Here is a 23,238-nt window from a genome sequence, read left to right as displayed (position 1 = left end):
GGCGGCCTACACCGGCCAAACCCGGATGACGCTGGGCCAATTGTGCGCCGCCATATGGGACTCCCAATCACGGACGGTTGTGATACATCCTGGATTCAACCCAGGGTGTCTGTAGTGATGCCTCTAGCACAGAGTTGCGGTGTCTTAGAACGCAGCGCCATTCGGGAGCACTTAGTGGGACTATCATTTGTTTTTTGGCCGTGTAGGCCGCCATTCTAAATAACAGCATTGCTTGCTGTTTGGGGTTTTAGGCTGTGTTTCTGTACAGAACTTTGAGATATCAGCTGATGCAAGAAGGGCTATATAAATAAATTTGATATGATTTTTCAACAGAACAATGACCCAACACACCTCTAGGCTGTGTAAGGACTATTTGACCAAGAAGGAGAGCAATGAGTTCTGCATCAGATGACTTGGCCTTTACAATCCCCTGACCTCAACCCAATTGAGATGGTTTGGGATGAGTTGGACTGCAGAGTGAAGGAAAAGCAGCCAGTATTTGTGGGAACTCCTTCAAGATTGTTGGAAAATCATTCCAGGTGAAGCTGGTTGAGAGAATGCCAAGCGTGTCCAAAGCTGTCATCAAGGCAAAGGGTGTCTACTTTGAAGAATCTCGAATATATTTTGATTTGTTTAACACTTTGGTTACTACATGATTCCATGTGTTATTTCATAGTTTTGATGTCTTCACTCTTATTATACAATGTAGAAAATAGTAAAATAAAGAAAAACCCTTGAATGAGTAGGTGTAACTTTTGACTGCTACTGTGTGTGTGTATATATGTATATATATATATATATGTATATATATATGTATATACATACATACATACATACATACATACATACATATATATATATGTATATATACACACACACAAATATAATTTACATAAAATAGTATAGTATGCTTTTCCTTCACTCTGCCTAGTTAAATAAAGGTAAAATAAAAATAAATGGGGAAATTGACTAGTTTTCAAGTTCAAGTATTTTTATTTATTTCAAACAACCAGATGAGGATGATTCAAAAGAGCTATTATTGTTACTCATAACCATTATTGCTTTTTCCTGTTATTACTACTGACATCACATCCAGCTACGTAGTCATTAGAGGCATATTATGATTGTTATGTCAAATGAAACCAGTGACACTCAACACATTGGCACACAACCATCAAATTAATAATAAAAATATATATAAAAAAAAACAACAAGAGTCCAAACCACTAACCACTAGGGGTACCCCAGAAATAAAGAGCCAAAAAATATATAATACTCTTATTATCATCAATAATACACCATCATCTCTAAAACAATAAATGGCAACAAAAAAAGCGAGCGGGAATTCAGTTCATGTTATTGCCTTTAGGGAGCAGTGAAAACCAAGAGGAAGTAAGAAGCGCTTGTAGTTCCCATTGGAGCGGTGACGGCAGATAGCGAGTCAAGCAGAATAGTTCATGTTTGAAGACGCAGCATTTTCAAAACTATGGCGGGCAGTTTGAAAGAGAGAAGCCGTTTTGGGTTGAAGGGAGTAAAGCAGGTGTGTGTGAACGTCAAGGTTGCGCGTCTTAAGCAAAATTTTCCAGTCAGTTTTTAGTATCATCAAACACAAAATAAACTCCACACCGTCTCTACCTCTTTTTGTCAAACCCATTTCATTTGTCCTGTAACTATAAGGCAATAGAGGTTTCAAATCCTTGTCTCTTTCCCTATATTGCTCAGTCGGTCTCCTTTTAAGAAGGACTATACTGGTTAGGAAGAGAATTGATCAGCTTGTTACATTCTATTACACATTGTGATTTATTTCTGACTGTGTTTACCCAACATCGCCCCTCCCCACCTCTATCGCTGAAGGCACTGTTAAACGAATGTCTCACTTGTCCTCTCTTGCTCCCTCCCTCTACACCCCCCCCAGCGTTACACCCCTCCCTGTCTGTTCCCCTGTCCGCCTCTAAATTCGGTCTTTCCCCTGGCTCTTTGGCCCCATTTGAAAAAAAAATTATAAGAGTGCACAGCGTTTCTTGGGCTTGGTCTCTGGCGGCTCCAGCGCCGCCAGGATGGCCTCGTCAAACACGTTCTTCAGACCTCGCTGCGAGAGAGAGAAAAAGAGGAATAAGTTAGTCAATTTACTTATTGACCCACTAGCCTAGTTTCACAATGGCCTCAGTTGCACAAGATGGCACTATGAAATGCTGTCAACATTAGCCATCATCCGGTAGTAGTTTGAAGTGAGTAAGTATGACATCCATCAACACGAAGGAGAACGGAGTGAGAGGAAGTTAGAGGAAGTTACTTTTCAGAAGCCACAACAGCCACTTACACCCACCATTTCCTGTTTCCCTGAATGAGGGCCAGACTTAAGAGATAGAGATTGTGTCTCTCACACACACAGACACGCACCTGGGTGAGGGCGGAGCACTCCACATATTTGACGGCCCGGAGGTCCCGGGCCAGCTTGTCTCCGCTCTCGGGGGCCAGGGGCCGCTGCTTGTTCTTAGCCAGCTTCTCCACTGTGTTGCTGTCGTCCCTCAGGTCCATCTGGGTTCCCACCAGCAGGAAGGGTGTACGCGGACAATGGTGGGAGATCTCTGGGACCCACTGTGGGAGAGGAAGGGGGGGGCATATTAGGTTCTGATCCTGCATTATATTATGTCCATAGAGTATGGGAGGGTTTCATGTTGTAAATAATTTTATGCAGGTGTGAGTAATGGAGAGAGAGAAAGAGGGAGGGGAGAGAAAGAACACTAACCTCAACTCACGAAACACAAACCGAAGAGGAACATAATGCTATGTTTATAGAGAATCATAGGTGTAAAGACATGGGCTAGAAAACACTAGTCCCACGTGTGTGTGTGTGTATCTGGTGGTGTTGTGAAAGGCAGATGACTCATACGTTCCAGCCAATGGTCACTAAAGTTATATTCCACACACACACCTTCTCGCGGACGTTCTCAAAGGAGGAGGGCGATACGACAGAGAAACACACAAGGAAGACGTCTGTCTGGGGGTAGCTGAGTGGTCGCAGTCTGTCATAGTCCTCCTGACCTGAAGAGGGCGACAGAGAGAGACAGCAAACATTTGAGGAGTGTTCATCAAGGCTACCTTTCATATGCAAGAACAAGCCTAAATAAGACAACTACACAATGGGCTCTACATTATCTTGCAAATAATTGAGCTCAGTGGACTAACACACTAGTAGACTAACTCACAAACACAAAAACACGTTTAGACACCATGGTAAATCCTATCACTACATAGGCCAGTGCACAAGGTGAGTTACCCATGCAATGTTCAAACGCTTAGATGGCTGGAGAGAAACACAATCCATAATCCCAATGTAAGCACCATGTGAAAGTAATACAGGCAGACCATGGTGAGTGAGAAGAAGGTATTGCAAATCGATGCTCAAGACACTGTAGTTAAGAAGAGCTCATGTAGTGGGGAGCGGCCATTTTGTTTTACCTGCTGTATCGAACAGCCCCAGAGTGTAGGGTTCCCCTCCGATCATCACGGTCACCGCATAGTTATCAAACACCTGAGAAAGAGGCAGATAGGAGAGAAATAGAATACATCATTAGGGATTTCAATGTAAAATGTTTATTTTATTTGACAGTTACTTAATTTTTTACATTTTTTAAATCCACACACACACAAAAAAAGAGACATTTCCAATGTAGCCCCCCCCCCCCCCCCCCCCCAAAAAAAAAGTGATTAAGAAGTCTGACGGAGATTGAATAGTCCCTAGTAGAAGGTTCCAGGTGATGGGAAGGGAGTTGAGGCAGTGGGCTGGAAAGGCAGTATAGCTTGAGTGGTGGGGGCATTGATGATACAGCTAGGGAGAAACAAATGCAGTCTGACGAACAGGCCAAGAGCTCTTCATCAGGACACCACATCCGTTTCTGGCGTTCAGTTCCACCACAGAAGCTGCTCCCCAGCAGGTATTGGTCCTCCATTGATGAAAATGTGGCACCCACCTGCGTGATGCCATGGCTGCCGAAAAAGCTCTCAAAAACCACCACACGTCGAGAGTGGTTAGGAAACAGACCCTTAGCCTTCACTGCCATCCCCGGACATCACATACAGTTGTCATTCGCAACAGATTTAAATCCAAATAGCCAGATAACAAGCTGTCAAGCCAAACAAGTAGACTTTTAATCTCAGACCTGCAACTTTGTGAGTCATGACAACCAGATGTCGGTGAAAAAACCCCAGAGCAATCAAAACCCCCCAAATATATATTTTTAATGTAACAAAACACGGATATGTTTTCAATAACAAAACATATACAATGGGTGTGTTTGTAAATTCACTCTGGAGTGCCACAGTGGGCGTCAAATTGGGCGTCAAATTGTCCATTCGTAAATTCTAAGCGTTTCACTCTCGGAGCGTTCAGAGCGCACACTGTGGTCCTCGGCCAGAGTGTCCAACGGCAGTCAAGCACCCAAGCTAACTGGCTAAAGGTGGCTAGCTTGCTAGCTACTTCCAGACACAAATGAGAGAACACCTCACTCTGGCAATTTTACTCACCCTAGCAGAGCTGGATAGGCTGTTTACTTGTTATCTAGAACAGTGGTTCCCAAACTTCTTATTGTCCCGTACCCCTTCAAACATTCAACTTCCAGCTGCATACCCCTTCTAGCGCCAGGGTCAGCGCACTCTCAAATGTTGTTTTTTGCCATCCACACACACTATATGATACATTTATTAAACATAAGAATGAATGCGAGTTTGTCACAACCCGGCTCGTGGGAAGTGACAAAGAGCTCTTATAGGACCAGGGACCAAATAACAATAATCAATAATTTTGCTCTTTATTTAGCCATCTTACATATAAAACCTTATTTATTTGTTCATCATTAATTGTGAATAACCCACCACAGGTTAATGAGAAGGGTGTGCTTGAAAGGATGCACATAACTCTGCAATGTTGGGTTGTATTGCAGATAGTCTCAGTCTTAAATCATTTCCCACACACAGTCTGTGCCTGTATTTAGTCTTTGTGCTAGTAGTTTCGAGAATCCACTTTCACATAGGTATGTGGTTGCAAAGGGCATCAGTTTCTTAACCTGTTGATGCTCTGGGCGCTATTTCATTTTTGGATGAAAAACGTTCCCGTTTTAAACAAGATATTTTGTCACAAAAAGATGCTCGACTATGCATATAATTGATAGCTTTCGAAAGAAAACACTCTGACGTGTCCAGAACTACCAAGATATTTTATGTGCGTGCCCTAGAACGTGAGCTTCAGGCAAAACCAAGATGAGACGGCATCCAGGAAATGAGCAGGATTTTTGAGGCTCTGTTTTCCATTGTCTCCTTATATGGCTGTGAATGCGAGAGGAATGAGCCTGCCCTTTCTGTCGTTTCCCCAAGGTGTCTGCAGCATTGTGACGTATTTGTAGGCAGATCATTGGAAGATTGACCATAAGAGACCACATTTACCAGGTGTCCGCCCGGTTGGTGCGCAAAAGACAGCTGCCAGTATTTTTCCATGGGATACAGAGAGGAAAGCAAGCTTCCACGAACTGCATATCAATGAAGAGATATGTGAAAAAACACCTTGAGGATTGATTCCAAACAACGTTTGCCATGTTTCGGTCGATATTATGTAGTTAATCCGGAAAAAGTTTTACGTTGTAGGTGACTGAATTTTCGGTTCGTTTCGGTAGCCAGACGCAATGTAGAAAACGGAACGATTTCTCCTACACACAGACGCTTTCAGGAAAAACTGAGCATTTGGTATGTAACTGAGAGTCTCCTCATTGAAAACATCAGAAGCTCTTCAAAGGTAAATGATTTTATTTATTTGGTTATCTGGTTTTTGTGAAAATGTTGCGTGCTAAATGCTACTCAAAATGCTATGCTAGCTTTGCATACTCTTACACAAATTAGTCAATTTCTATGGTTCAAAAGCATATTTTGAAAATCTGAGATGACAGTGTTGTTAAGAAAAGGCTAAGCTTGAGAGCAGACGCATTATTTTCATTTTATTTGCGATTTTCAGAAATCGTTAACGTTGCGTTATGCTAATGAGCCTGAGGCTTTAGTCACGATCCCGGATCCGGGATGGGGAGTTCCAAGAGGTTCTGCGCGATTTGCCAGGGCAAGAAACTTTGAGCGCAGCCCTATCTGTCAGTGGCTTCTGATTAAATAAATATGTCACAGAATCGCTTGTTGCAATTTTGATGAGGCTCTCTTGTTCAGACATCAGTAAGTGGACTGGAGGCAGGGCATGAAAGGGATAACGAATCCAGTTTTTTGCGTCGTCCGTTTTGGGAAAGTACCTGCGTAATTACGCACCCAGTTCACTCAGGTGCTTCGCTATATCACATTTGATATTGTCCGTAAGCTGGAATTCATTTGCACAAAAAAAAATACAATGATGGAAAGACCTGTGTGTTGTCCTTGTTAATCCAGACAGAAAAAAGCTCCAACTTCTTAATCATAGCCTCAATTTTGTCCCACACATTGAATATAGTTGAGGAGAGTCCCTGTAATCATAGAATCAGATCATTCAGGCGAGAAAAAACATCACCCAGATAGACCAGTCATGTGAGAAACTCTTCATCATGCAAGTGGTCAGACAAGTGAAAATTATGGTCAGTAAAGAAAACTTTAAGCTCGTCTTTCAGTTAAAAGAACATGTCAATACTTTGATAACCAGCGCACTTCTGTATGTTGTGAAAGCGTTACATGGTCGCTGCCCATATCATTGCATAATGCAGAAAATACACGAGAGTTCAGGGGCTTTGCTTTAACCAAGTTCAAAACGTCTTTCAAGCTGTCAGGCATTCCCTTGGCAGCAAGAACCTCTCGGTGGATGCTGCAGTATACCCAAGTGGCATTGGGAGCAACTGCTTACACGCGTGTTACCACTCCACTATGTCTCCCTTGTCATGGCTTTTGCACCATCAGTACAGATACCAACACATCTTGACCATCAAAGTCGATTTGATGCCACAAAGCTGTCCAGTACTTTAAAAATATCCTCTCATGATATCCTGATTTCCACTGGTTTGCAGAAGAGGATGTCTTCCTTAATTGACCCCCCATAAGCGTAACGGACATATACCAGGAGCTGTGCCAGGCCCGCCACGTCTGTTGACTCATCCAGCTGTAACGCATATAATTCACTGGCTTGTATGTGAAGCAGTAATTGTTTCAAAACATCTCCTGTCATGTCACCGATGTGCCGTGAAACAGTGTTGTTTGATGAAGTCATTGTCTGTATAGTTTTTTTGGCCTTTCCCCCAGCCATATCCGCAGCAGCAGGAACAATTAAGTCCTCCACAATAGTATGGGACTTGTCTGTACTAGCCACTCGGTAGCTCACCATATAAGACGCTTCTAGCCCCTTCTTATTAATGGTATCTGTTGCTTTTGTAACTGATGTGAAATGGCTAGCTAGTTAGCGGGGAGCGCGCTAATAGCGTTTCAACCGGTGACGTCACTCGCTCTGAGACATTGAAGTAGTTGTTCCCCTTGCTCTGCAAGGGCTGCGGCTTTTGTGAAGCGATGGGTAACGATGCTTCGAGAGTGGCTGTTGTCGATGTGTGCAGAGGGTCCCTGGTTCGAGCCCAGGTAGGGGCAAGGAGAGGGACGGAAGCTATACTGTTACACTTTTATACATGTCTTACTTCTCGCTCAAAAACCTCCTGCAGCTTATTTTTCAAATTGTCATGTTTCATTTCTAAATGTCTGCGCAAGAGTGAAGGTTTCCCGGGAGAGAGTAACAGTTAATGTGATTGGATGTTAATTATTTGACTAGGCTACCTGTATTTGACATTGTGTTGCTATTTCGCTGAACACTAGATGGTTTCATTTTATTTTTGGCAGTAAAACGAGGCTACTCAGGCGAGAAATAAACCTCACCCAAATGTTTAGCCGCCTTTGGAAAATATAAATGTACTGTTTGAAAATGTGTAAATTTTTTTATACATATAAAAATATATATTTTAAAAATGCAAATCACATTTTTATTTGGTGTACCCCTGACAGCATTGCACATACCTCTGGGTGTACGCATACCCCAGTTTGGGAATACCTGATCTAGAGCATTGGTGACTAACTGTGCTGCTGGCAAGAATTGAATTACGTTTTTTGGCCGACGTTTACTGACAACGGTCATATTCAACAGCTGTTGCACGTTCGGAAATTCCTCAGTTATTCTGAGGAACCTGGCACACCCCGATAAGTGTGCTCTGAAATTTGAGTAGATAGCCAGAGTGAATTTTCAAACGCACCCTCAGACGAGCGTGCGCTTAAATCGGGAGTAGATGGCCAGCGTGAATTTACGAACTCAACAAATATTTACAGAACTATCTGCCTTGGCTACCTTCCATGGCAACCACGGAACTGTCTGATGAACATGGAGAAAGTACTTAAAAGTCAAAAGCCAAAAGTTACTCAATATTTTGATGTTCCTATACTGTTGTCAGTGCTAAGTGTCCTCATTCACTATTAAATATCACATGAGTGAGTGACTGGTTGCCTCACTCCAAACCTCTGGAAAGTCTTGTACTATACAGTAGAACAGGGTTCCCCAACTGGCGGCCATGGGCCATGATTTTATTTGTCCCCCCAAGTTTTCGAAGCAATTTTTTGGGGTATTCTTATTGTTGGACATAAGAATAAGAAACCAGAAAATCAGCTCCAAGTCATTCTAATTTGGGATATCTGTTCCAAAGTATTCCCACGCATTATAGAGAGATACATTTGTGTATATACAATATAGTGTAAGCAAAGTTTGAAATGATTATGTTTTGGGATTCTTGCGTTCAATTTGCAGTAATTATGTTCCGCCGGCCCCCTGATCATCCGCTCAAGAGAAAAATACATAAATAAATAAAAATGTAAGAAACGGCCAGCGGATGAATCTAGTTGATGATCCCTGCAACAGAAAGTCTTGTACTATACAGTAGAGCTGCGCGATATGGCCAAAAATTGATATCGGGAACTATTTTGCTCGATAACAACAAATACATACACACATATATACACATATATACACACACATACCTAAAAAACATGGAAGGGACATATACTTTACATTAGCAAGCAGGGCTCTAAACAATTGTTTTCCGGTGCTAAGTAAGACAACTGAGAGGGTAGCCTATGATTCAAGCTGTTTCATCAAACATGTCCAGGAAATGCATCACTGATATTTTGATATGCAACCGGGCAAAATTGGATCCAGAATTATCAGATTTATTGTGGGCTATTCAGAGAATTTGCCGGCATCTTTGTGCACATTGGCCTAAATTATTCACCACCTGAGGAAGTGGACACTCTTCGCTAGATTGCCAACTCTAAATATGATTTTGTTGCTAGATTGATGAATCAATTAGCCTACATGGCTATCAGTAAATGTAGGCTAATGTTCTACAAAAACTTTACAGCACTAGGCTAGCCTATTCATTCCAAATCAAAACGAACTATAGTCTCCTCCGGTGGTCCCATGAACCCAATATTAAGGGGTGAGAAATACATGATATACTCTCAGATATCTGTGACTCTCCTCTATGGAACTAGAACAACAGTAGTTGCTTTGAAAACTCTTTTCCCCGCAATAGCCTTTTTTTTATAGCAACTTTCATATGCCTGTGCTTCTCAGAATGCAACGCTCTCTCCTCTGTGAGCACAATGGGGAGAGGGAATAAGAGTCAGCACCCGACAGTGAAACAGGGAAAGGAAGATACTTTCATAGCAGGAATCAAAATAATGCATAGGCTATTACTGTTGGCCAAATCATGGTTTTAGAACAATTGAAATGAACTGGACTATTTTGGAGTCTTTCCACAGAGCGAGTTTACAGTTGGCCTACATCATACCTGGTACACGTGTGGATACAGGAATATGGGTCATGCTGTGGTTCCGTTTCATAACCTAGGCCGATATTCCATCACACTGAACACATGGAATTCCCTATGTGTCACAGAACGGTCTATGACACAGAGTGGTAGTTGGTCAAAGGGATCCATGTTGTCAACTAAGTAAGCCTTGATTTAAAACATGTGGAAGACCTACAATTAGCTACGTATTGCATAGGGACACTACATAGACGTGTGGCGCCCCGCCATTCATAACTTGACAAGTTCTTGTGTTGTGTACGTAGGGTATCGTTTAGGTCGGAGACCGAATGTTTCACAGTGTTCTTGTTCCTCTTTAAGGTGCCTCCCACTAGAGGCAATGAAACAACCGACTGTTCAGTAAGAATGAGAAACAGTCTGACTCAGCTCATTTATATGTGCTGAAGAAACCACTATGCCTTGTCCCAAATGCTGCTGAATGGCATCGCCATTTCTCATGTTTCGTCTCCGTCGCACAATGCTGGTTGACTCCCATAGGGCAGGTTCATGGGCAGTATAATTGCCAAGCTTATCTTAAGGACAGCAAACTTAAGGACAATTCTAATCCTGTGCTCCAAACACACTCTCTTTAGCCCAACCAGTGTTTCTCCTACCATTACTACCATTGGGGCTCCCGAGTGGCGCGGCGGTCTAAGGCACTGCATCTCAGTGCAAGAGTCATCCCTACAGACACCCGTCCCTACAGACACCCAGGCTGTATCACAACCGGCTGTAATTGGGTGGCGCACAATTGGACCGGCGTCGTCCGGGTTTGGCAGGTGTAGGCCATCATTGTAAATAAAAATTTGTTATTAAAACTTCTTTAGGATAGGGGGCAGCATTTTCACTTTTGGATGAATAGCGTGCCCAGAGTGAACTGCCTCCTACCCTGTCCCAGATGCTAATATACGCATATTATTATTGCTATTGGATAGAAAACACTCTGGAGTTTCTAAAAATGTTTGAATGATGTTTGTGAGTATAACAGAACTCATATGGCAGGCAAAAACCTGAGAAAAAATCCAAACAGGAAGTGGGAAATCTGAGGTTTGTAGTTTTTGAACTCATCCCTATCGAATACACAGTGGGGTATGGGTTATTTTGCACTTCCTAAGGCTTCCACTAGATGTCAACCGTCTTTAGAACTTTGTTTCAGGCTTCTCATGTGAAGGGGGGCCGGATGGGACTATTCAGACTATTTCACATGAGAGGTAGCTCTTGTTCCATTGCTTTTCTACAGACAATGGAATTCTCCGGTTGGAACATTATTGAACATTTATGATAAAAACATCCTAAAGATTGATTCTATACTTAGTTTGACAAGTTTCTTCAACCTGTAATATAACTTTTTGAACTTTTCGTTCACCTGGACCAGATCGCACTTTTGGATTTGTTTACCAAAACGCCCTAACAAAAGAAGCTATTGGACATAAATGATGGACATTATCGAACAAAACAAGTATTTATTGTGGAACTGTGATTCCTGGGAGTGCATTCTGATGAAGATCAAAGGTAAGTGAATATTTATAATGCTATTTATGAATAATGTTGACTACACAACATGGCGGATATGTATTGTGTAATATAAAGTCCTATGAGTGTCATCTGATGAAGATCAAAGGTTAGTGATTAATTTTATCTCTATTTGTGCTTTTTGTGACTCCTCTCTTTGGCTGGAAAAATGGCTGGGTTTTTCTGTGAGTTTGTGGTGACCAAACATAATCATTTGTGGAGCTTTCAATGTAAAGCATTTTTTAAATCAGACACTGTGGCTGGATTAACGAGAATTTTATCTTTAAAATGGTGTTTAATACTTGTATGTTTGAGAACTTTGATTTATGAGATTTCTGTTGCTTTGTATTTGGCGCTAGCGGAACCCCAGTCCTAGACAGGTTTAACTGACTTGCCTTAAATAAAATAAATAAAAATGTTACTTAGGTGGGGTGCGAACAAGTGACTAAAAATGGTGTATCCAGTTTTTAACGTTGCTTTGGAAAATGTTGATTAGTGTTAAAACACTCGGTATTCTATTTAAAAAGGAGCCTGTGTGGCTCAGTCGGTAGAGCATGGCGCTTGCAACGCCAAGCGTCGTGGGTTCGATTCCCGCTGGGGCCACCCATATGCAAAAGTAGTGGCCCCAGCCGACTTGTAAGTCGCTTTGGACAAAAGCGTCTGCTAAATGGGATATATATATATATATATATATTATCGCTGACACCTGGAAATGAATAACAGTGTTAACTTCTATTACTTTAGTGGACATGTTTGTCTTTATAATGTGGAACATGAGGGACATTCCTTCAATTTGGGTGGGAGATTCCAGACAACATTCCAGCCTTGTGCAGTCACTAAACCACCAATTTACCATCTTCCCTGGCTGTCCACTGCCTGTTTCATCTCAGGCCTCATCCTAGTCCATTCTTACACTTTAGTTGGAGTCAACTGCCATTTTTCTTTTAAGGGATCTCACCTGGACGACAAGGAGAGGAAGCCATTTCAGACTTGAGATGCACCCACAAGTCATGCTTGCTAGAGTTGGGGTGCATCTCAATGGTCTAAAATGTCTTCCTCTCCTTGTCACCTTTCCTTTAACTGCACTGAATATTATTGAATACTAGTGTTGCATGGTACTTTTTCATTACTAGAACATGAAAAAAAGTTTGGTACTAGAAGGTGTTACTTTCGGTTCTTCTATCAATATCAAAATGTGTCTCACGTTGTCTACTGATTGAGAGACGATCAAGCCCGTCTATCAACACAGTCGATTTCCCCTTTTGGAGCGAGCACTCTGCCTGCCCCACTTACTCATTGCTAGCTCTAGCCTGTCATGAGAAACCACTGTACTCACTGGGAGTCTTGGCTGCATCATATTAGCGCTGTACAGAAGCGCTAACATGCTGTACAGAAGTTAACACACTTGAATAATGCAACACAGCATGTAGAGATGTTGCAACTGTTAATGTTCGCAAAACAATGTCCATTTCAGGCTAGAACACTTTACAATGTAAGAGGCTACCGATAGCTTCCAGCTTTGTAGGCTAACTGTCCTTGCTAGTGTACAGCTGAAGCTAACATCAATTCACAACCCTAGTATTTTGTTTGTGATAATATTTAAATCATAAAGCAAAATATGCTGATTTCAAAGCTTATTGTCACCATTCAATCATTTCCAACACTACTGATCACCGTCTGAATATGAAAAAACTGGAGAGGTGATAGCAATTTCCCAGGAGGTAGTCTGCCTATCATAGGCCTATTTCTTTCATCTCTCATACGTGTTTACACATCAGTGCAGAAAGATGAACGCGAGGAGGCGAGGTAGACACTTTCAACTATTAAGATGCAACCATGCACTTCAGTCTTGTACACACCCTTGGTCAGCTAATCGGTTATCTGATCCAGAAGGAGAATAGTCTGCCTCTATTGGGTTGAGAAACCATGGGAGGCAGGGCTTCTTAGGGCAGTTCAAGTTCAGACATAAAAAGAGTGAGGCGTTGGGGCACGTAGCGGAAAGGCGAGGCACGGCAGACCGAACACATTGAAGAGCAACCAAGCAAAGTAAAAAAAAACACATCTCTGACCGTCATGACAATAATGTGTTTGGACAGAGCTAGGCCTAATGCCACAGAGAATGGTGGGTAAAAAAATAAAAAACCTGCCTCTACAATTGAGACTGTACACACTACACCAATATTCAGATGTTTCAACTCCCAAATGCAGTAGTACAAGGACTGTATTCACCAATAAATGAAATGTTATAAGAATGCACTACATACATCTAATATAAGAATACATTAGGCTGTTGTAGGTTCTCAGCCTACTTCTGTACATGTATGACGTGTAAGACTATTTCAATACCTACCAAATCAACCAGTAGCATTGTTTCTGAGGATTTTGAGAGTAATCTGCTTAGAATCAAAAATCTTAAATTGCCACGTGATTCTTATGAGAAGAGTGCACTGTTGAACTGCACAGACAGACAGAGAAATGTCATGGAGAAAGTTGGGTCTGTTTTTATGGGCCAACAACATGAACACACCCAGTTAAGCCTGACTGGGCAGAGGACAGAGAGGGCTGAGTCGACACACTCTGGTACAGCACAGTGCTGATTACTGCCAGAGACGGGACTGATAGAAACAGCTACTCATCACACACTATCTGCAGCACCCCATTGTTGTGCTGAGTCCCAATGCTACCTCAGGGATGTGCACCTGGATAACAACACCCCCCCTTCAGGAGCAACTCAATCAGGGTCTCAACTTGGTAGATTACACAAGGTGCAATTTCTAAATGTGGTTGTGCATCAGCAGTTTTTCTCCTGTTATGTCAGTTAATTAGCCAATGTCAGCTAAACATTTTTAGATTGCTAAGTTAGCCGGCCGCTAAACTACCTAAACGTGTTAGCATCCATTTCTCATCCACTTATATGCAGATGATACATTCTTATCCGGGGAGGGGCCGATTCAGGGGAGTATCTTGTGTTAAACGCTCTACAACAAAGCTTTCCTAGTGTCCAACAAGCTTTCTCTGCCCTTAACCTTGTTCTGAACACCTCCAAAACAAAGGTCATGTGTTTTGGTAAGAAGAATGCCCCTCTCCCCCCAGGTGTGATTACTACCTCTGAGGGGTTCGAGCTTGAGGTAGTCACCTCATACAAGTACTTGGGAGTATGGCTAGATGGTACACTGTCCGTATCTCAGCACATATCAAAGCTGCAGGCTAAGGTTAAATCTAGACTTGGTTTCCTCTATCGTAATCGCTCCTCTTTCACCCCAGCTGCCAAACTAACCCTGATTCATATGATCCTCCTACCCATGCTAGATTACGGAGACGCAATAAATAGATCGGCAGGTAAGGGGGATCTCGAGTGGCTAGATGTTCTTTACCATTTGGTCATCAGATTTGCCACCAATGCTCCTTATAAAGGACACATCATTGCACTCTATACTCCTCTGTAAACTGGTCATCTCTGTATATCTGTCACAAGACCCACTGGTTGATGCTTATTTATAAAATTCTCTTAGGCCTCACTCCCCCCTATCTGATATCTACTGCAGCCCTCATCCTCCAGATACAACACCCGTTTGGCTAGTCACATTCTGTTAAAGGTCCCCAAAGCACACACATCCCTGGGCCACTACTCTTTTCAGTTCGCTGCAGCTAGCGACTGGAACGAGCTGCAACGAGTTCTCAATCTCTTCATTCAAAGACTCATTCATGGACACTCTTACTGACAGTTGTGGCTGCTTTGCGTGATGTATTGTTGTCTCTACCTTCCTGCCCTTTGTGCTGTTGTCTGTGCCCAATAATGTTTGTACCATGTTTTGTGCTGCTACCATGTTGTGCTGCTGCCATGTTGTGTTGCTACCATGCTGTGTTGTCATGTGTTGCTGTCGTCTTAGGTCTCTCTTTATGTAGTGTTGTGTTGTCTCTTGTCGTGATGTGTGTTTTGTCCTATAATTTAATTTAAGATTATTTTTAATCCCAGCCCCCATCCCCGCAGGAGGCCATTTGCCTTTTGGTAGGCTGTCATTGTAAATAAGAATTTGTTCTTAACAGACTAGCCTAGTTAAAAAAAGGTTAAATAAAAGGCATGGTTGTATTACCGTCCGGTGGGGGGCATTGATTTTGTTAGTCAGTTTCACTCAGATATATTAAAAACGGCAAATATTCCTCTCCACCCTAAGGCAAAATGTGTTATGTTGCAGGAAATTAGCTATAAAATGTTATTGCTGTGTGTACGCAGACCTGTGATCAAATGCTGCCCCATGATGAGTTCACATTTTTGTGGCCCCCACCCCCTTCAAAGTTGCCCATCCCTGGTCTACCAACTGTATTGATTTATTTCAGTTGGACTGAGTTGTCTGTTCTCATCCCCATTTGTCAAATAGTATGAAACGGTGTGTAGCCTGACTCATGCTTTTTGGTCCATAACCACTTCCATTTGAGTTTGGCCCTTCCTCAAGGGGTTCCTCTTTTCAGTTCGAAAACAAATACCTTCTCTCAAAACCCATTCTATATTTGAGATTCTACACAAGCCAATGATTGGTAACTCCAGCCATAAAGAATTACAGATGGTGTGTGGAGGCTTTTGCTCATGCCCAGCACTAAACACACCTAATTCATCCAATGGTTGTTTAAAATGGATTAGTTGAATCAGAGATGTGATAGAAATGGTCTGGAACAAGGGCGCAAAGTGCGACGGCTCCTGTTGCATATCCCCTAGCCTAGACACTTGACAGACCCAGACACTCCGCCAAGTCCCGCTCGAGACCTTTCTCGACAACACTCCAGTGCCACTCACCGTGGGGACGTATTCAGAAGGGAACTTGTTGGTGGTGTAGGAGATCAACAGGCAAGTCTTCCCCACCGCACCGTCACCCACCACCACACACTTTATGGTCTGCATCTGGAGGGAAGGAGGGAGACAGACAGACACACGGTTGAATATGCTGACGCCAGTGAATCTGCACTCTTTTGGCAGCTGTCGTCATAACTTATAAACACTACTTGGCGATCATCATTTGTTTATCACACTAGAGATTTGAGGTTGACCGACTACTCAGAATGGCCGATTAATTAGGGCCGATTTCAAGTTTCATAACAATCGGAAATCTGTATTTTTGGGCACCGATTTGCTTTTTTTTTTAACACTTTTATTTAATCTTTATTTAACGAGGCAAGTCAGTTAAGAACACATTCTTATTTTCAATGACGGCCTAGGAACAGTGGGTTAACTGCCTTGTTCAGGGGCAGAACAACAGATTTTCACCTTGTCAGCTCGGGGGAATCAATCTTGCAACCTTAACAAGTCAACGCAATAACGACCTACGTCTCTCGTTGCACTCCACGAGGAGTTACGCGAATGCAGTAAGCCAAGGTAAATTGCTAGCTAGCATTAAACTTATCTTATAAAAACAATCAATCATAATTACTAGTTAACTACACATGGTTGATGATATTACTAGATATTATCTAGCGTGTCCTGCGTTGCATATAATCTGACTGAGCATACAAGTATCTGACTGAGCCGGCAGAAGCAGGCGCGTAAACATATCATTCAAACAGCACTTTCGTGCGTTTTGCCAGCAGCTCTTCGTTGTGCGTCAAGCATTGCGCTGTTTATGACTTCAAGCCTATCAACTCCCGAGATGAGGCTCGTGTAACCAAAGTGAAATGGCTAGCTAGTTAGCGCTAATTTTCGTTGTGTTGCTGGTTCTAGCCCAGGGAGGAGCGAGGAGAGGGACGGAAGCTATACTGTTACACTGGCAATACTAAAGTGCCTATAAGAACATCCAATAGTCAAAGGTTAATGAAATACAAATGGTATAGAGGGAAATAGTCCTATAATTCCTAGAATAACTACAACCTAAAACTTCTTACCTGGAATATTTCAGACTCATGTTAAAAGGAACCACCAGCTTTCTCATGTTCTGAGCAAGGAACTGAAACGTTAGCTTTCTTACATGGCACATATTTTACATGGAACATATTGCACTTTTACTTTCTTCTCCCACACTTTTTTTTTGCATTATTTAAACCAAATTGAACATGTTTCATTATTTACTTGAGGCTAAATTGATTTTATTGATGTATTATATTAAGTTAAAATAAGTGTTCATTCAGTATTGTTGTAATTGTCATTATTACAAATAAATAAATAATATATATAATTATTATTATTATTTAATTATTATTTTTTTATTTTTAAATCGGCCAATTAATCGGTATCGGCTTTTATGGTCCTCCAATAATCGGTATCTGCGTTGAAAAATCATAATCGGTCGACCTCTACTAGAGATGAAAGATATTTAAGAGGGAAAGATTTTTTTGTGTGTAAACATCATGAGAGGATAGGCACGAGAGTGAGAGCAGACACCACCATTGTATGACTCCTTGGCTACAGCTCCAACAGTGTGTATGTGAATAACAAGTGATAAGAATGCCACACATCTTAATAGCTCAAGTGCACACAATAGGCAGTCAGACAGTCCAAACGCGGGTGGCTGTGTAATACACTGTTTACAGCACAAGGCCCTGTGAACAGTATGTTGCTCAGCAATACACATACCTGCTCATTTGGTTAAAAAAATGACAATAGCAATGACAGGAAGAGGCTAAGTGAGAGGCTCCACTCACGTCAAAATCTGTCCACAAGAGATACAGCGATAAGCAGACAAAGTGGAGACTTTTTGTTTGGAGGTCTGTAGCTAGGTTTCCATCATATTGACGACAGATGTGTGAATATCCAAGTACCGTAAAAAAAATAATATGCGCATTCTCCCACCAGAGATGTGTTTCCATCAAGTTGACTTGTTACAGATAAAAGACTGTGCGTGATGACGTAGTGCACATAAAAATGACTTGAGGTTAAATTCCCATGTACCGAAAAAAAAAAAAGTATATTAAACTCTGCTGATCGTTTTGTCACAACAAATGTTGCAATATATAGTGAATGTGCCCACTCTGGTCTTGGCACATGCGTGTTAGCCAACAACTCGCAGTTACAGTAAGGGCAGGCTACCTACACGATAAGGTTATTATGGAAAAGAGCGAGAGTCTTTCAATTTGTCAAACGCTAGCCAAGCATCGATCGTCATGTCACCAGAGTAAGACCCTCAATATTTATTGGAGGGAGCATCAAGTTCATCCCCGTGCACATTCGCCACCCTGTGAAGTTCATCATAGGTCGCTCTGGATACGAGCGTCTGCTCAATGACAAAGATAATGTAAATAACTTATTTCACCTGTTGCCTAATAAACGGCATGCTTTCCCGAGTCGTAGCGGGAGGACCACACAACTTATCATTGTGACTCCAAGTTTAATTCAATATGATGGTTATTATATCATTATTTGCACATAAAAGAACTTCCAACGCCATTTCTCGCATTACTAATTTTAAAAAACACAAAAAAGATCCCACCTTGTCTAGTGTATTTAATCGACATTTGAAAAGTGTACCGACAATTTTGCTTTTTCCATTTAGCATTTTTTATTCAACATGTACTTTACTTGGATGGAAACCTGCTTTATGAGAGTTTCAGATTTGGTCAACAAAACATGTATTGCTAATTTGCTAAGTGCGATTTATTTGATCTACACTAAAACAAAAATATGAACACAACATGCAATAATTTCAAAGATTTTACTGAGTTAAAGTTCATATAAGGAAATCAGTCAATTGAAATACCACCCAAGAGCATACCACCCTGCACCCTACTGCTGGCTTGCCTCTGAAGTTAAGCAGAGTTGGTCCTGGATGGGAGACCAGATGCTGCTGAAAGGGGTTTGGGGGGCCAGTAGGAGGCACTATTTTCTCTGGTCTAAAAAAATATCCCAACGCCCCAGGAAAGTGATCGGGGACTTTAAACAGGTGTGCTGACTCCCTGTAGTCCCATGGCACTTCTCGCAACTGTAGGGGTGTTAACCCTGGTGTTGTGGCCAAATTACCAATCTGGTCCTCATACCATCATGGCCACCTAATTATCCCCCGTTTACAATTAGCTCATTCATCCCCCCCTCCTCTCCCCTGTAACTATTTCCCAGGTCGTTGCTGTAAATGAGCGTGTTTGCTACTTAACTTATAAAAAACAAATTTATTAGGCCCTAATCTATGGATTTCACATGACTGGAAATACAAATACGCATCTGTTGAGCACAGATAACTTACAACGAAAAAAAAAAAAAAAGTAGGGGCATTGATCAATAAACCAGTCCGTATCTAGTGTGACCTGCATTTGCTTCACACAGCACGACATCTCCGTTGCATAGAGTTGATCAGGCTGTTGATTGTGGAATGTTGTCCCACTAGTCTTCAATGGCTGTGCCAAGTTGATGGAACTGGAACAAGCTGTTGTACACGTCCATCCAGAGCATCCCTAATATGCTCGGTGGGTGACATGTCTGGTGAGTATGCAGGCCATTAAAGAACTGGGAAATGTTCAGCTTCCAGGAATTGCATACAGAACCTTGTGACATGGGGCAGTGCATTATCATGCTGAAACATGAGGTGATGGTGACAGATGAATGGGCCTCAGGATCTTGTCACGGTAGCTTTGCGCATTCAAATCGCCATCGATACAATGCAATTGTGTTTGTTTTTCCGTAGCTTATGCCTGCCCATACCATAACCCCACCGCCACCATGGGACACTCTGTTCACAACGTTGACATCAGCAAACTACTCACCCACACAACGCAATCTGCCTGGTTACAGTTGAAACCGGGATTTATCTGTGAAGAGCACACTTCTCCAACGTGCCAGTGGCCATCAAAGGTGAGCATTTGCTACGCTGAACTACAGTCAGGTCAAAACCCTGGTGAGGAAGATGAGCACTCAGATGGGCTTCCCTGAGACAGTTTGTGCAGAAATTCTTCAGTTATGCAAACCCACACAGTTTCATCAGCTGTCTGGGTGGTTGGTCTCAGATGAACCAGCAAGTGAAGAAGCCGGATGAGGAGGCACTGGGCTGGCATGGTTACACGTACTCTGTGGTTCTGAGGCCAGTTGTACGTACTGCCAAATTATCTAAAATGACATTGGAGTCTGCTTATGGTAGAGAAAGTAACATTACATTTTCTGGCAACAGCTCTGGTGGACATTCCTGCAGTCAGCATGCCAATTGCACACTCCCTCAAAACGTGAGACATCTGTGGCATTGTGTTGTGTGACAAAACTGCATATTTTAGAGCAGCCTTTTATTGTCCCCAGCACAAATTGCACTAATGATCATGCTGTTCAATCCTCTTAGAAAAATGCCACACCTGTCAGGTGGATGGATTATTTTGGAAAAATGCTCACCACCAGGGATGTAAACAAATGTGTGCACAACATTTGAAAGAAATAAGCTTTTTTTGCATATGGAACATTGCTGGAATCTTTTATTTTAGCTCACGAAACATGGGACCAACACTTTACATGTTGCATTTATATTGTTGTTCAGTGTAATAGTAGTTTCGTAAGTTGCTTTCGTTGTTACGAATGACATAAGTGGACGCCCACGAAATTTTGAGGAAAAACTAATTTCGGAGTTGTGTTGGACGTTTACATGCGTATCTTCCCTCTCATTGGCTAGAATGTTCCCAGCTGATCTTGCCTCCTCCCGAAAGTGGATTATCAATCCTCGTAACCAGTGGTGATATGAAATATTAGCGATATTACTGTGCAATTTAGGACGTTTTTTCTCTCTCCAGAGATAGCAACAAAAAAAGCATTTACCGTCGGTTCCTGATTTCAAACAGCAACAAAACGACACTAACCATGAGCCTCGGCGTTTCTACCGCCACAGAAACATATCCTGGACCTGCACAACTTTTCGTTTCGTTTAACAAATAGGTAAAATATTGCATAATTTGGTCAGATGCTCGAACTGCCCACAAGAGATAACAGGACCAACAAATTCACTTTGCAATTGGGACAGTGCTATCATGAGTTCGCTAACAGTTCAAGGTTTATTTTAGGACTGTGGCTTAGCTAGCTAACATAAATTGGTAACGCAACACCTCGCCCAAGCAAAATTTCCAATGAAAGATTCCAGGGGGACGTCACTTTTGTCTGCTCTGTGATTGGACGATACAGACCGTAATGCTGTATGGGATGAGTAGTTTGTCCCCCCCCCAGCAATGAGCCATTGTGTACAGATAGATGGCTAGTTGCGGAAGCTTCCGTACCCTGGCGTCCTTGATCAACCAAATCTAAACAATTCTGTTTCACCAAAATACAGTTTCCAGTCAACATTGGCATATCCAATAACTCGAGGAACAATACTTACGACTCACCAGGTTGAATGTGTCCTTCGCTAACAATTGAGTTTAAAACGTTTAAATCCAGGTTTTTCCGCATGTGTGCTGCCATTGTAGTACATTCTAGATCACGTAATCTACCACTTATACAGGCGGAAATGGGAGACCCTGAATATAAATCTGTTTTAAATGCTTATTTGATAGGCAAGGCCACATCGTAAGCATAGCTCCTATAGATATTGGATGCATCTGACAACTATTTTGTTGAATCAAGGATGCCTGACTACGGAAGATTCCGCAACAAGCCATCAGTCTGTAAACAATGGCTCGTTGCCGGACGAAGCAAGTATGTTCAGGGTATTGTACCCCCATAATATCACCGTTTAATGCAATTTTTATATATATATTTTTTTATTAATGGTTCACACAGGAATTGTGTGTACCTATTTTACGTTAGAGAACTACGCGACCAGCATGTTTTTAAAATTGTATTCTTAACATGTGGGTGTGTCAGTCCTGGAGCCATAACCGCGGAAAGACGGGCCGCTTGGAGCCTTGTTTCGACAACGACTCCCATTGTTAGGGCAGAGACAATACCACCTAGTCATTATAGAATATGTCTGGTTTACATCACAGTTTCGTCATTGAGGGTCTTATTTTTTTTTTTTTGGTTGTGGGCTTGGATAGGAGTAAGACAAAGATAAGTAATTAGCAATGCCAGTTCGAAATGCTGTTCAATAAAAACAGAACACATTCTGGCTTGCAGAGGTGCTGTGTGAGACCTGTTACCCCCCCAAAAGTACAAGGCATTTTATCACACTGAATAGCGCTATCACAGTAGTATTACAGGCTAGCCAACCACAAAAAAATACATTTTCCTAAGAGTTGTCATTCACTATAACATATCGACATGAATTGTATGGACACAATTAGAACTTACTAGCTAGCTAATTAAATTGTTAGCGTTTTCCAACCTTGCTAGTGAGCCAACTACTGGCTGTCACTTCCGCATACAACGCGCGAGGTAATGACCATAGCAAGCTAACAAAGAGAAAAAAAGATGGAAAGTTAACCATACCAAAATTCAACTAGAGCTTGCCAACCCTACTAAAATATATCTTGGCTATATCTCGTTAGGCTAACGTTACCTTGCTAGCTAAATTCCAGACACGGCCTGTAAAATCATTTCGGCACAATCATTTCAGTGTCATGTCATTTTTTCCCTCTCTCTCTCTCTCTATATATATATAACTAAGCAAACAAAACAAAAACGAATACCATTTCCCCAATCTGCTATGACATACTTAGCTAGTTAAAAACAACAAACAAAAGCTAGCTAACGTTCTTAGCAGCTTGCTAGGGTTAGCTAGCTGTCAAGCTGTTTTAAAATAAATACATACACTAAGTTCTTCCAAATGTAAAACTTAATGTAAAGCGTAAATGTGTATTCTTTCAACACAACGTACATTTAACGATTTATTTAATATGAATCACAGATTTAAGATTGCAAAAGCTTAACATTAGCTACCTTATCAGTCCACCACCAGGCGTTGTTAGATCTGGGGTTCGCTCGCGAGAGCTCACTGTAAAGGAGGCGTGTCATACAACCCAGCCCTCAGTATTCTTGATGTTCATCCAGCTGTGGCTG

The 23,238-nt window shown here is 41.9% G+C and overlaps 1 protein-coding gene across 1 annotated transcript; it reads right to left on the bottom strand.

The window, feature by feature from the left end:
* Positions 1–973: 973 nt before the first annotated feature.
* On the bottom strand, positions 974–23,227 carry LOC135549997 (cell division control protein 42 homolog). The gene is made up of 6 exons (XM_064980416.1): positions 23,119–23,227; positions 16,153–16,257; positions 3,463–3,535; positions 2,936–3,045; positions 2,401–2,598; positions 974–2,089 (listed from the first exon to the last, which is right to left on the bottom strand). Exons 1-6 carry the CDS (start codon positions 23,191–23,193, stop codon positions 2,000–2,002), a joined length of 651 nt encoding a protein of 216 aa, XP_064836488.1. The 5' UTR covers positions 23,194–23,227; the 3' UTR covers positions 974–1,999.
* Positions 23,228–23,238: the final 11 nt, after the last annotated feature.

This window comes from Oncorhynchus masou, chromosome 12 (assembly GCF_036934945.1).
Source record: "Oncorhynchus masou masou isolate Uvic2021 chromosome 12, UVic_Omas_1.1, whole genome shotgun sequence".
NCBI lineage: Eukaryota > Metazoa > Chordata > Actinopteri > Salmoniformes > Salmonidae > Oncorhynchus > Oncorhynchus masou.
This window is presented reverse-complemented; position numbering and strand designations above follow the sequence as displayed.

What these genes read in the sequence shown, in the direction of transcription:
- LOC135549997 (XM_064980416.1), bottom strand. Translation starts at nt 23,193, where the DNA reads ATGACACGCCTCCTTTACAGTGAGCTCTCGCGAGCGAACCCCAGATCT. An exon ending in CTTCTGAATACGTCCCCACG is followed by an intron (nt 3,536 to 16,152) that starts GTGAGTGGCACT and finishes CCTCTTTCTCAG; the next exon opens with GTGTTTGATAACTATGCGGT. An exon ending in AGTGCTCCGCCCTCACCCAG is followed by an intron (nt 2,090 to 2,400) that starts GTGCGTGTCTGT and finishes TCTCTCTCGCAG; the next exon opens with CGAGGTCTGAAGAACGTGTT.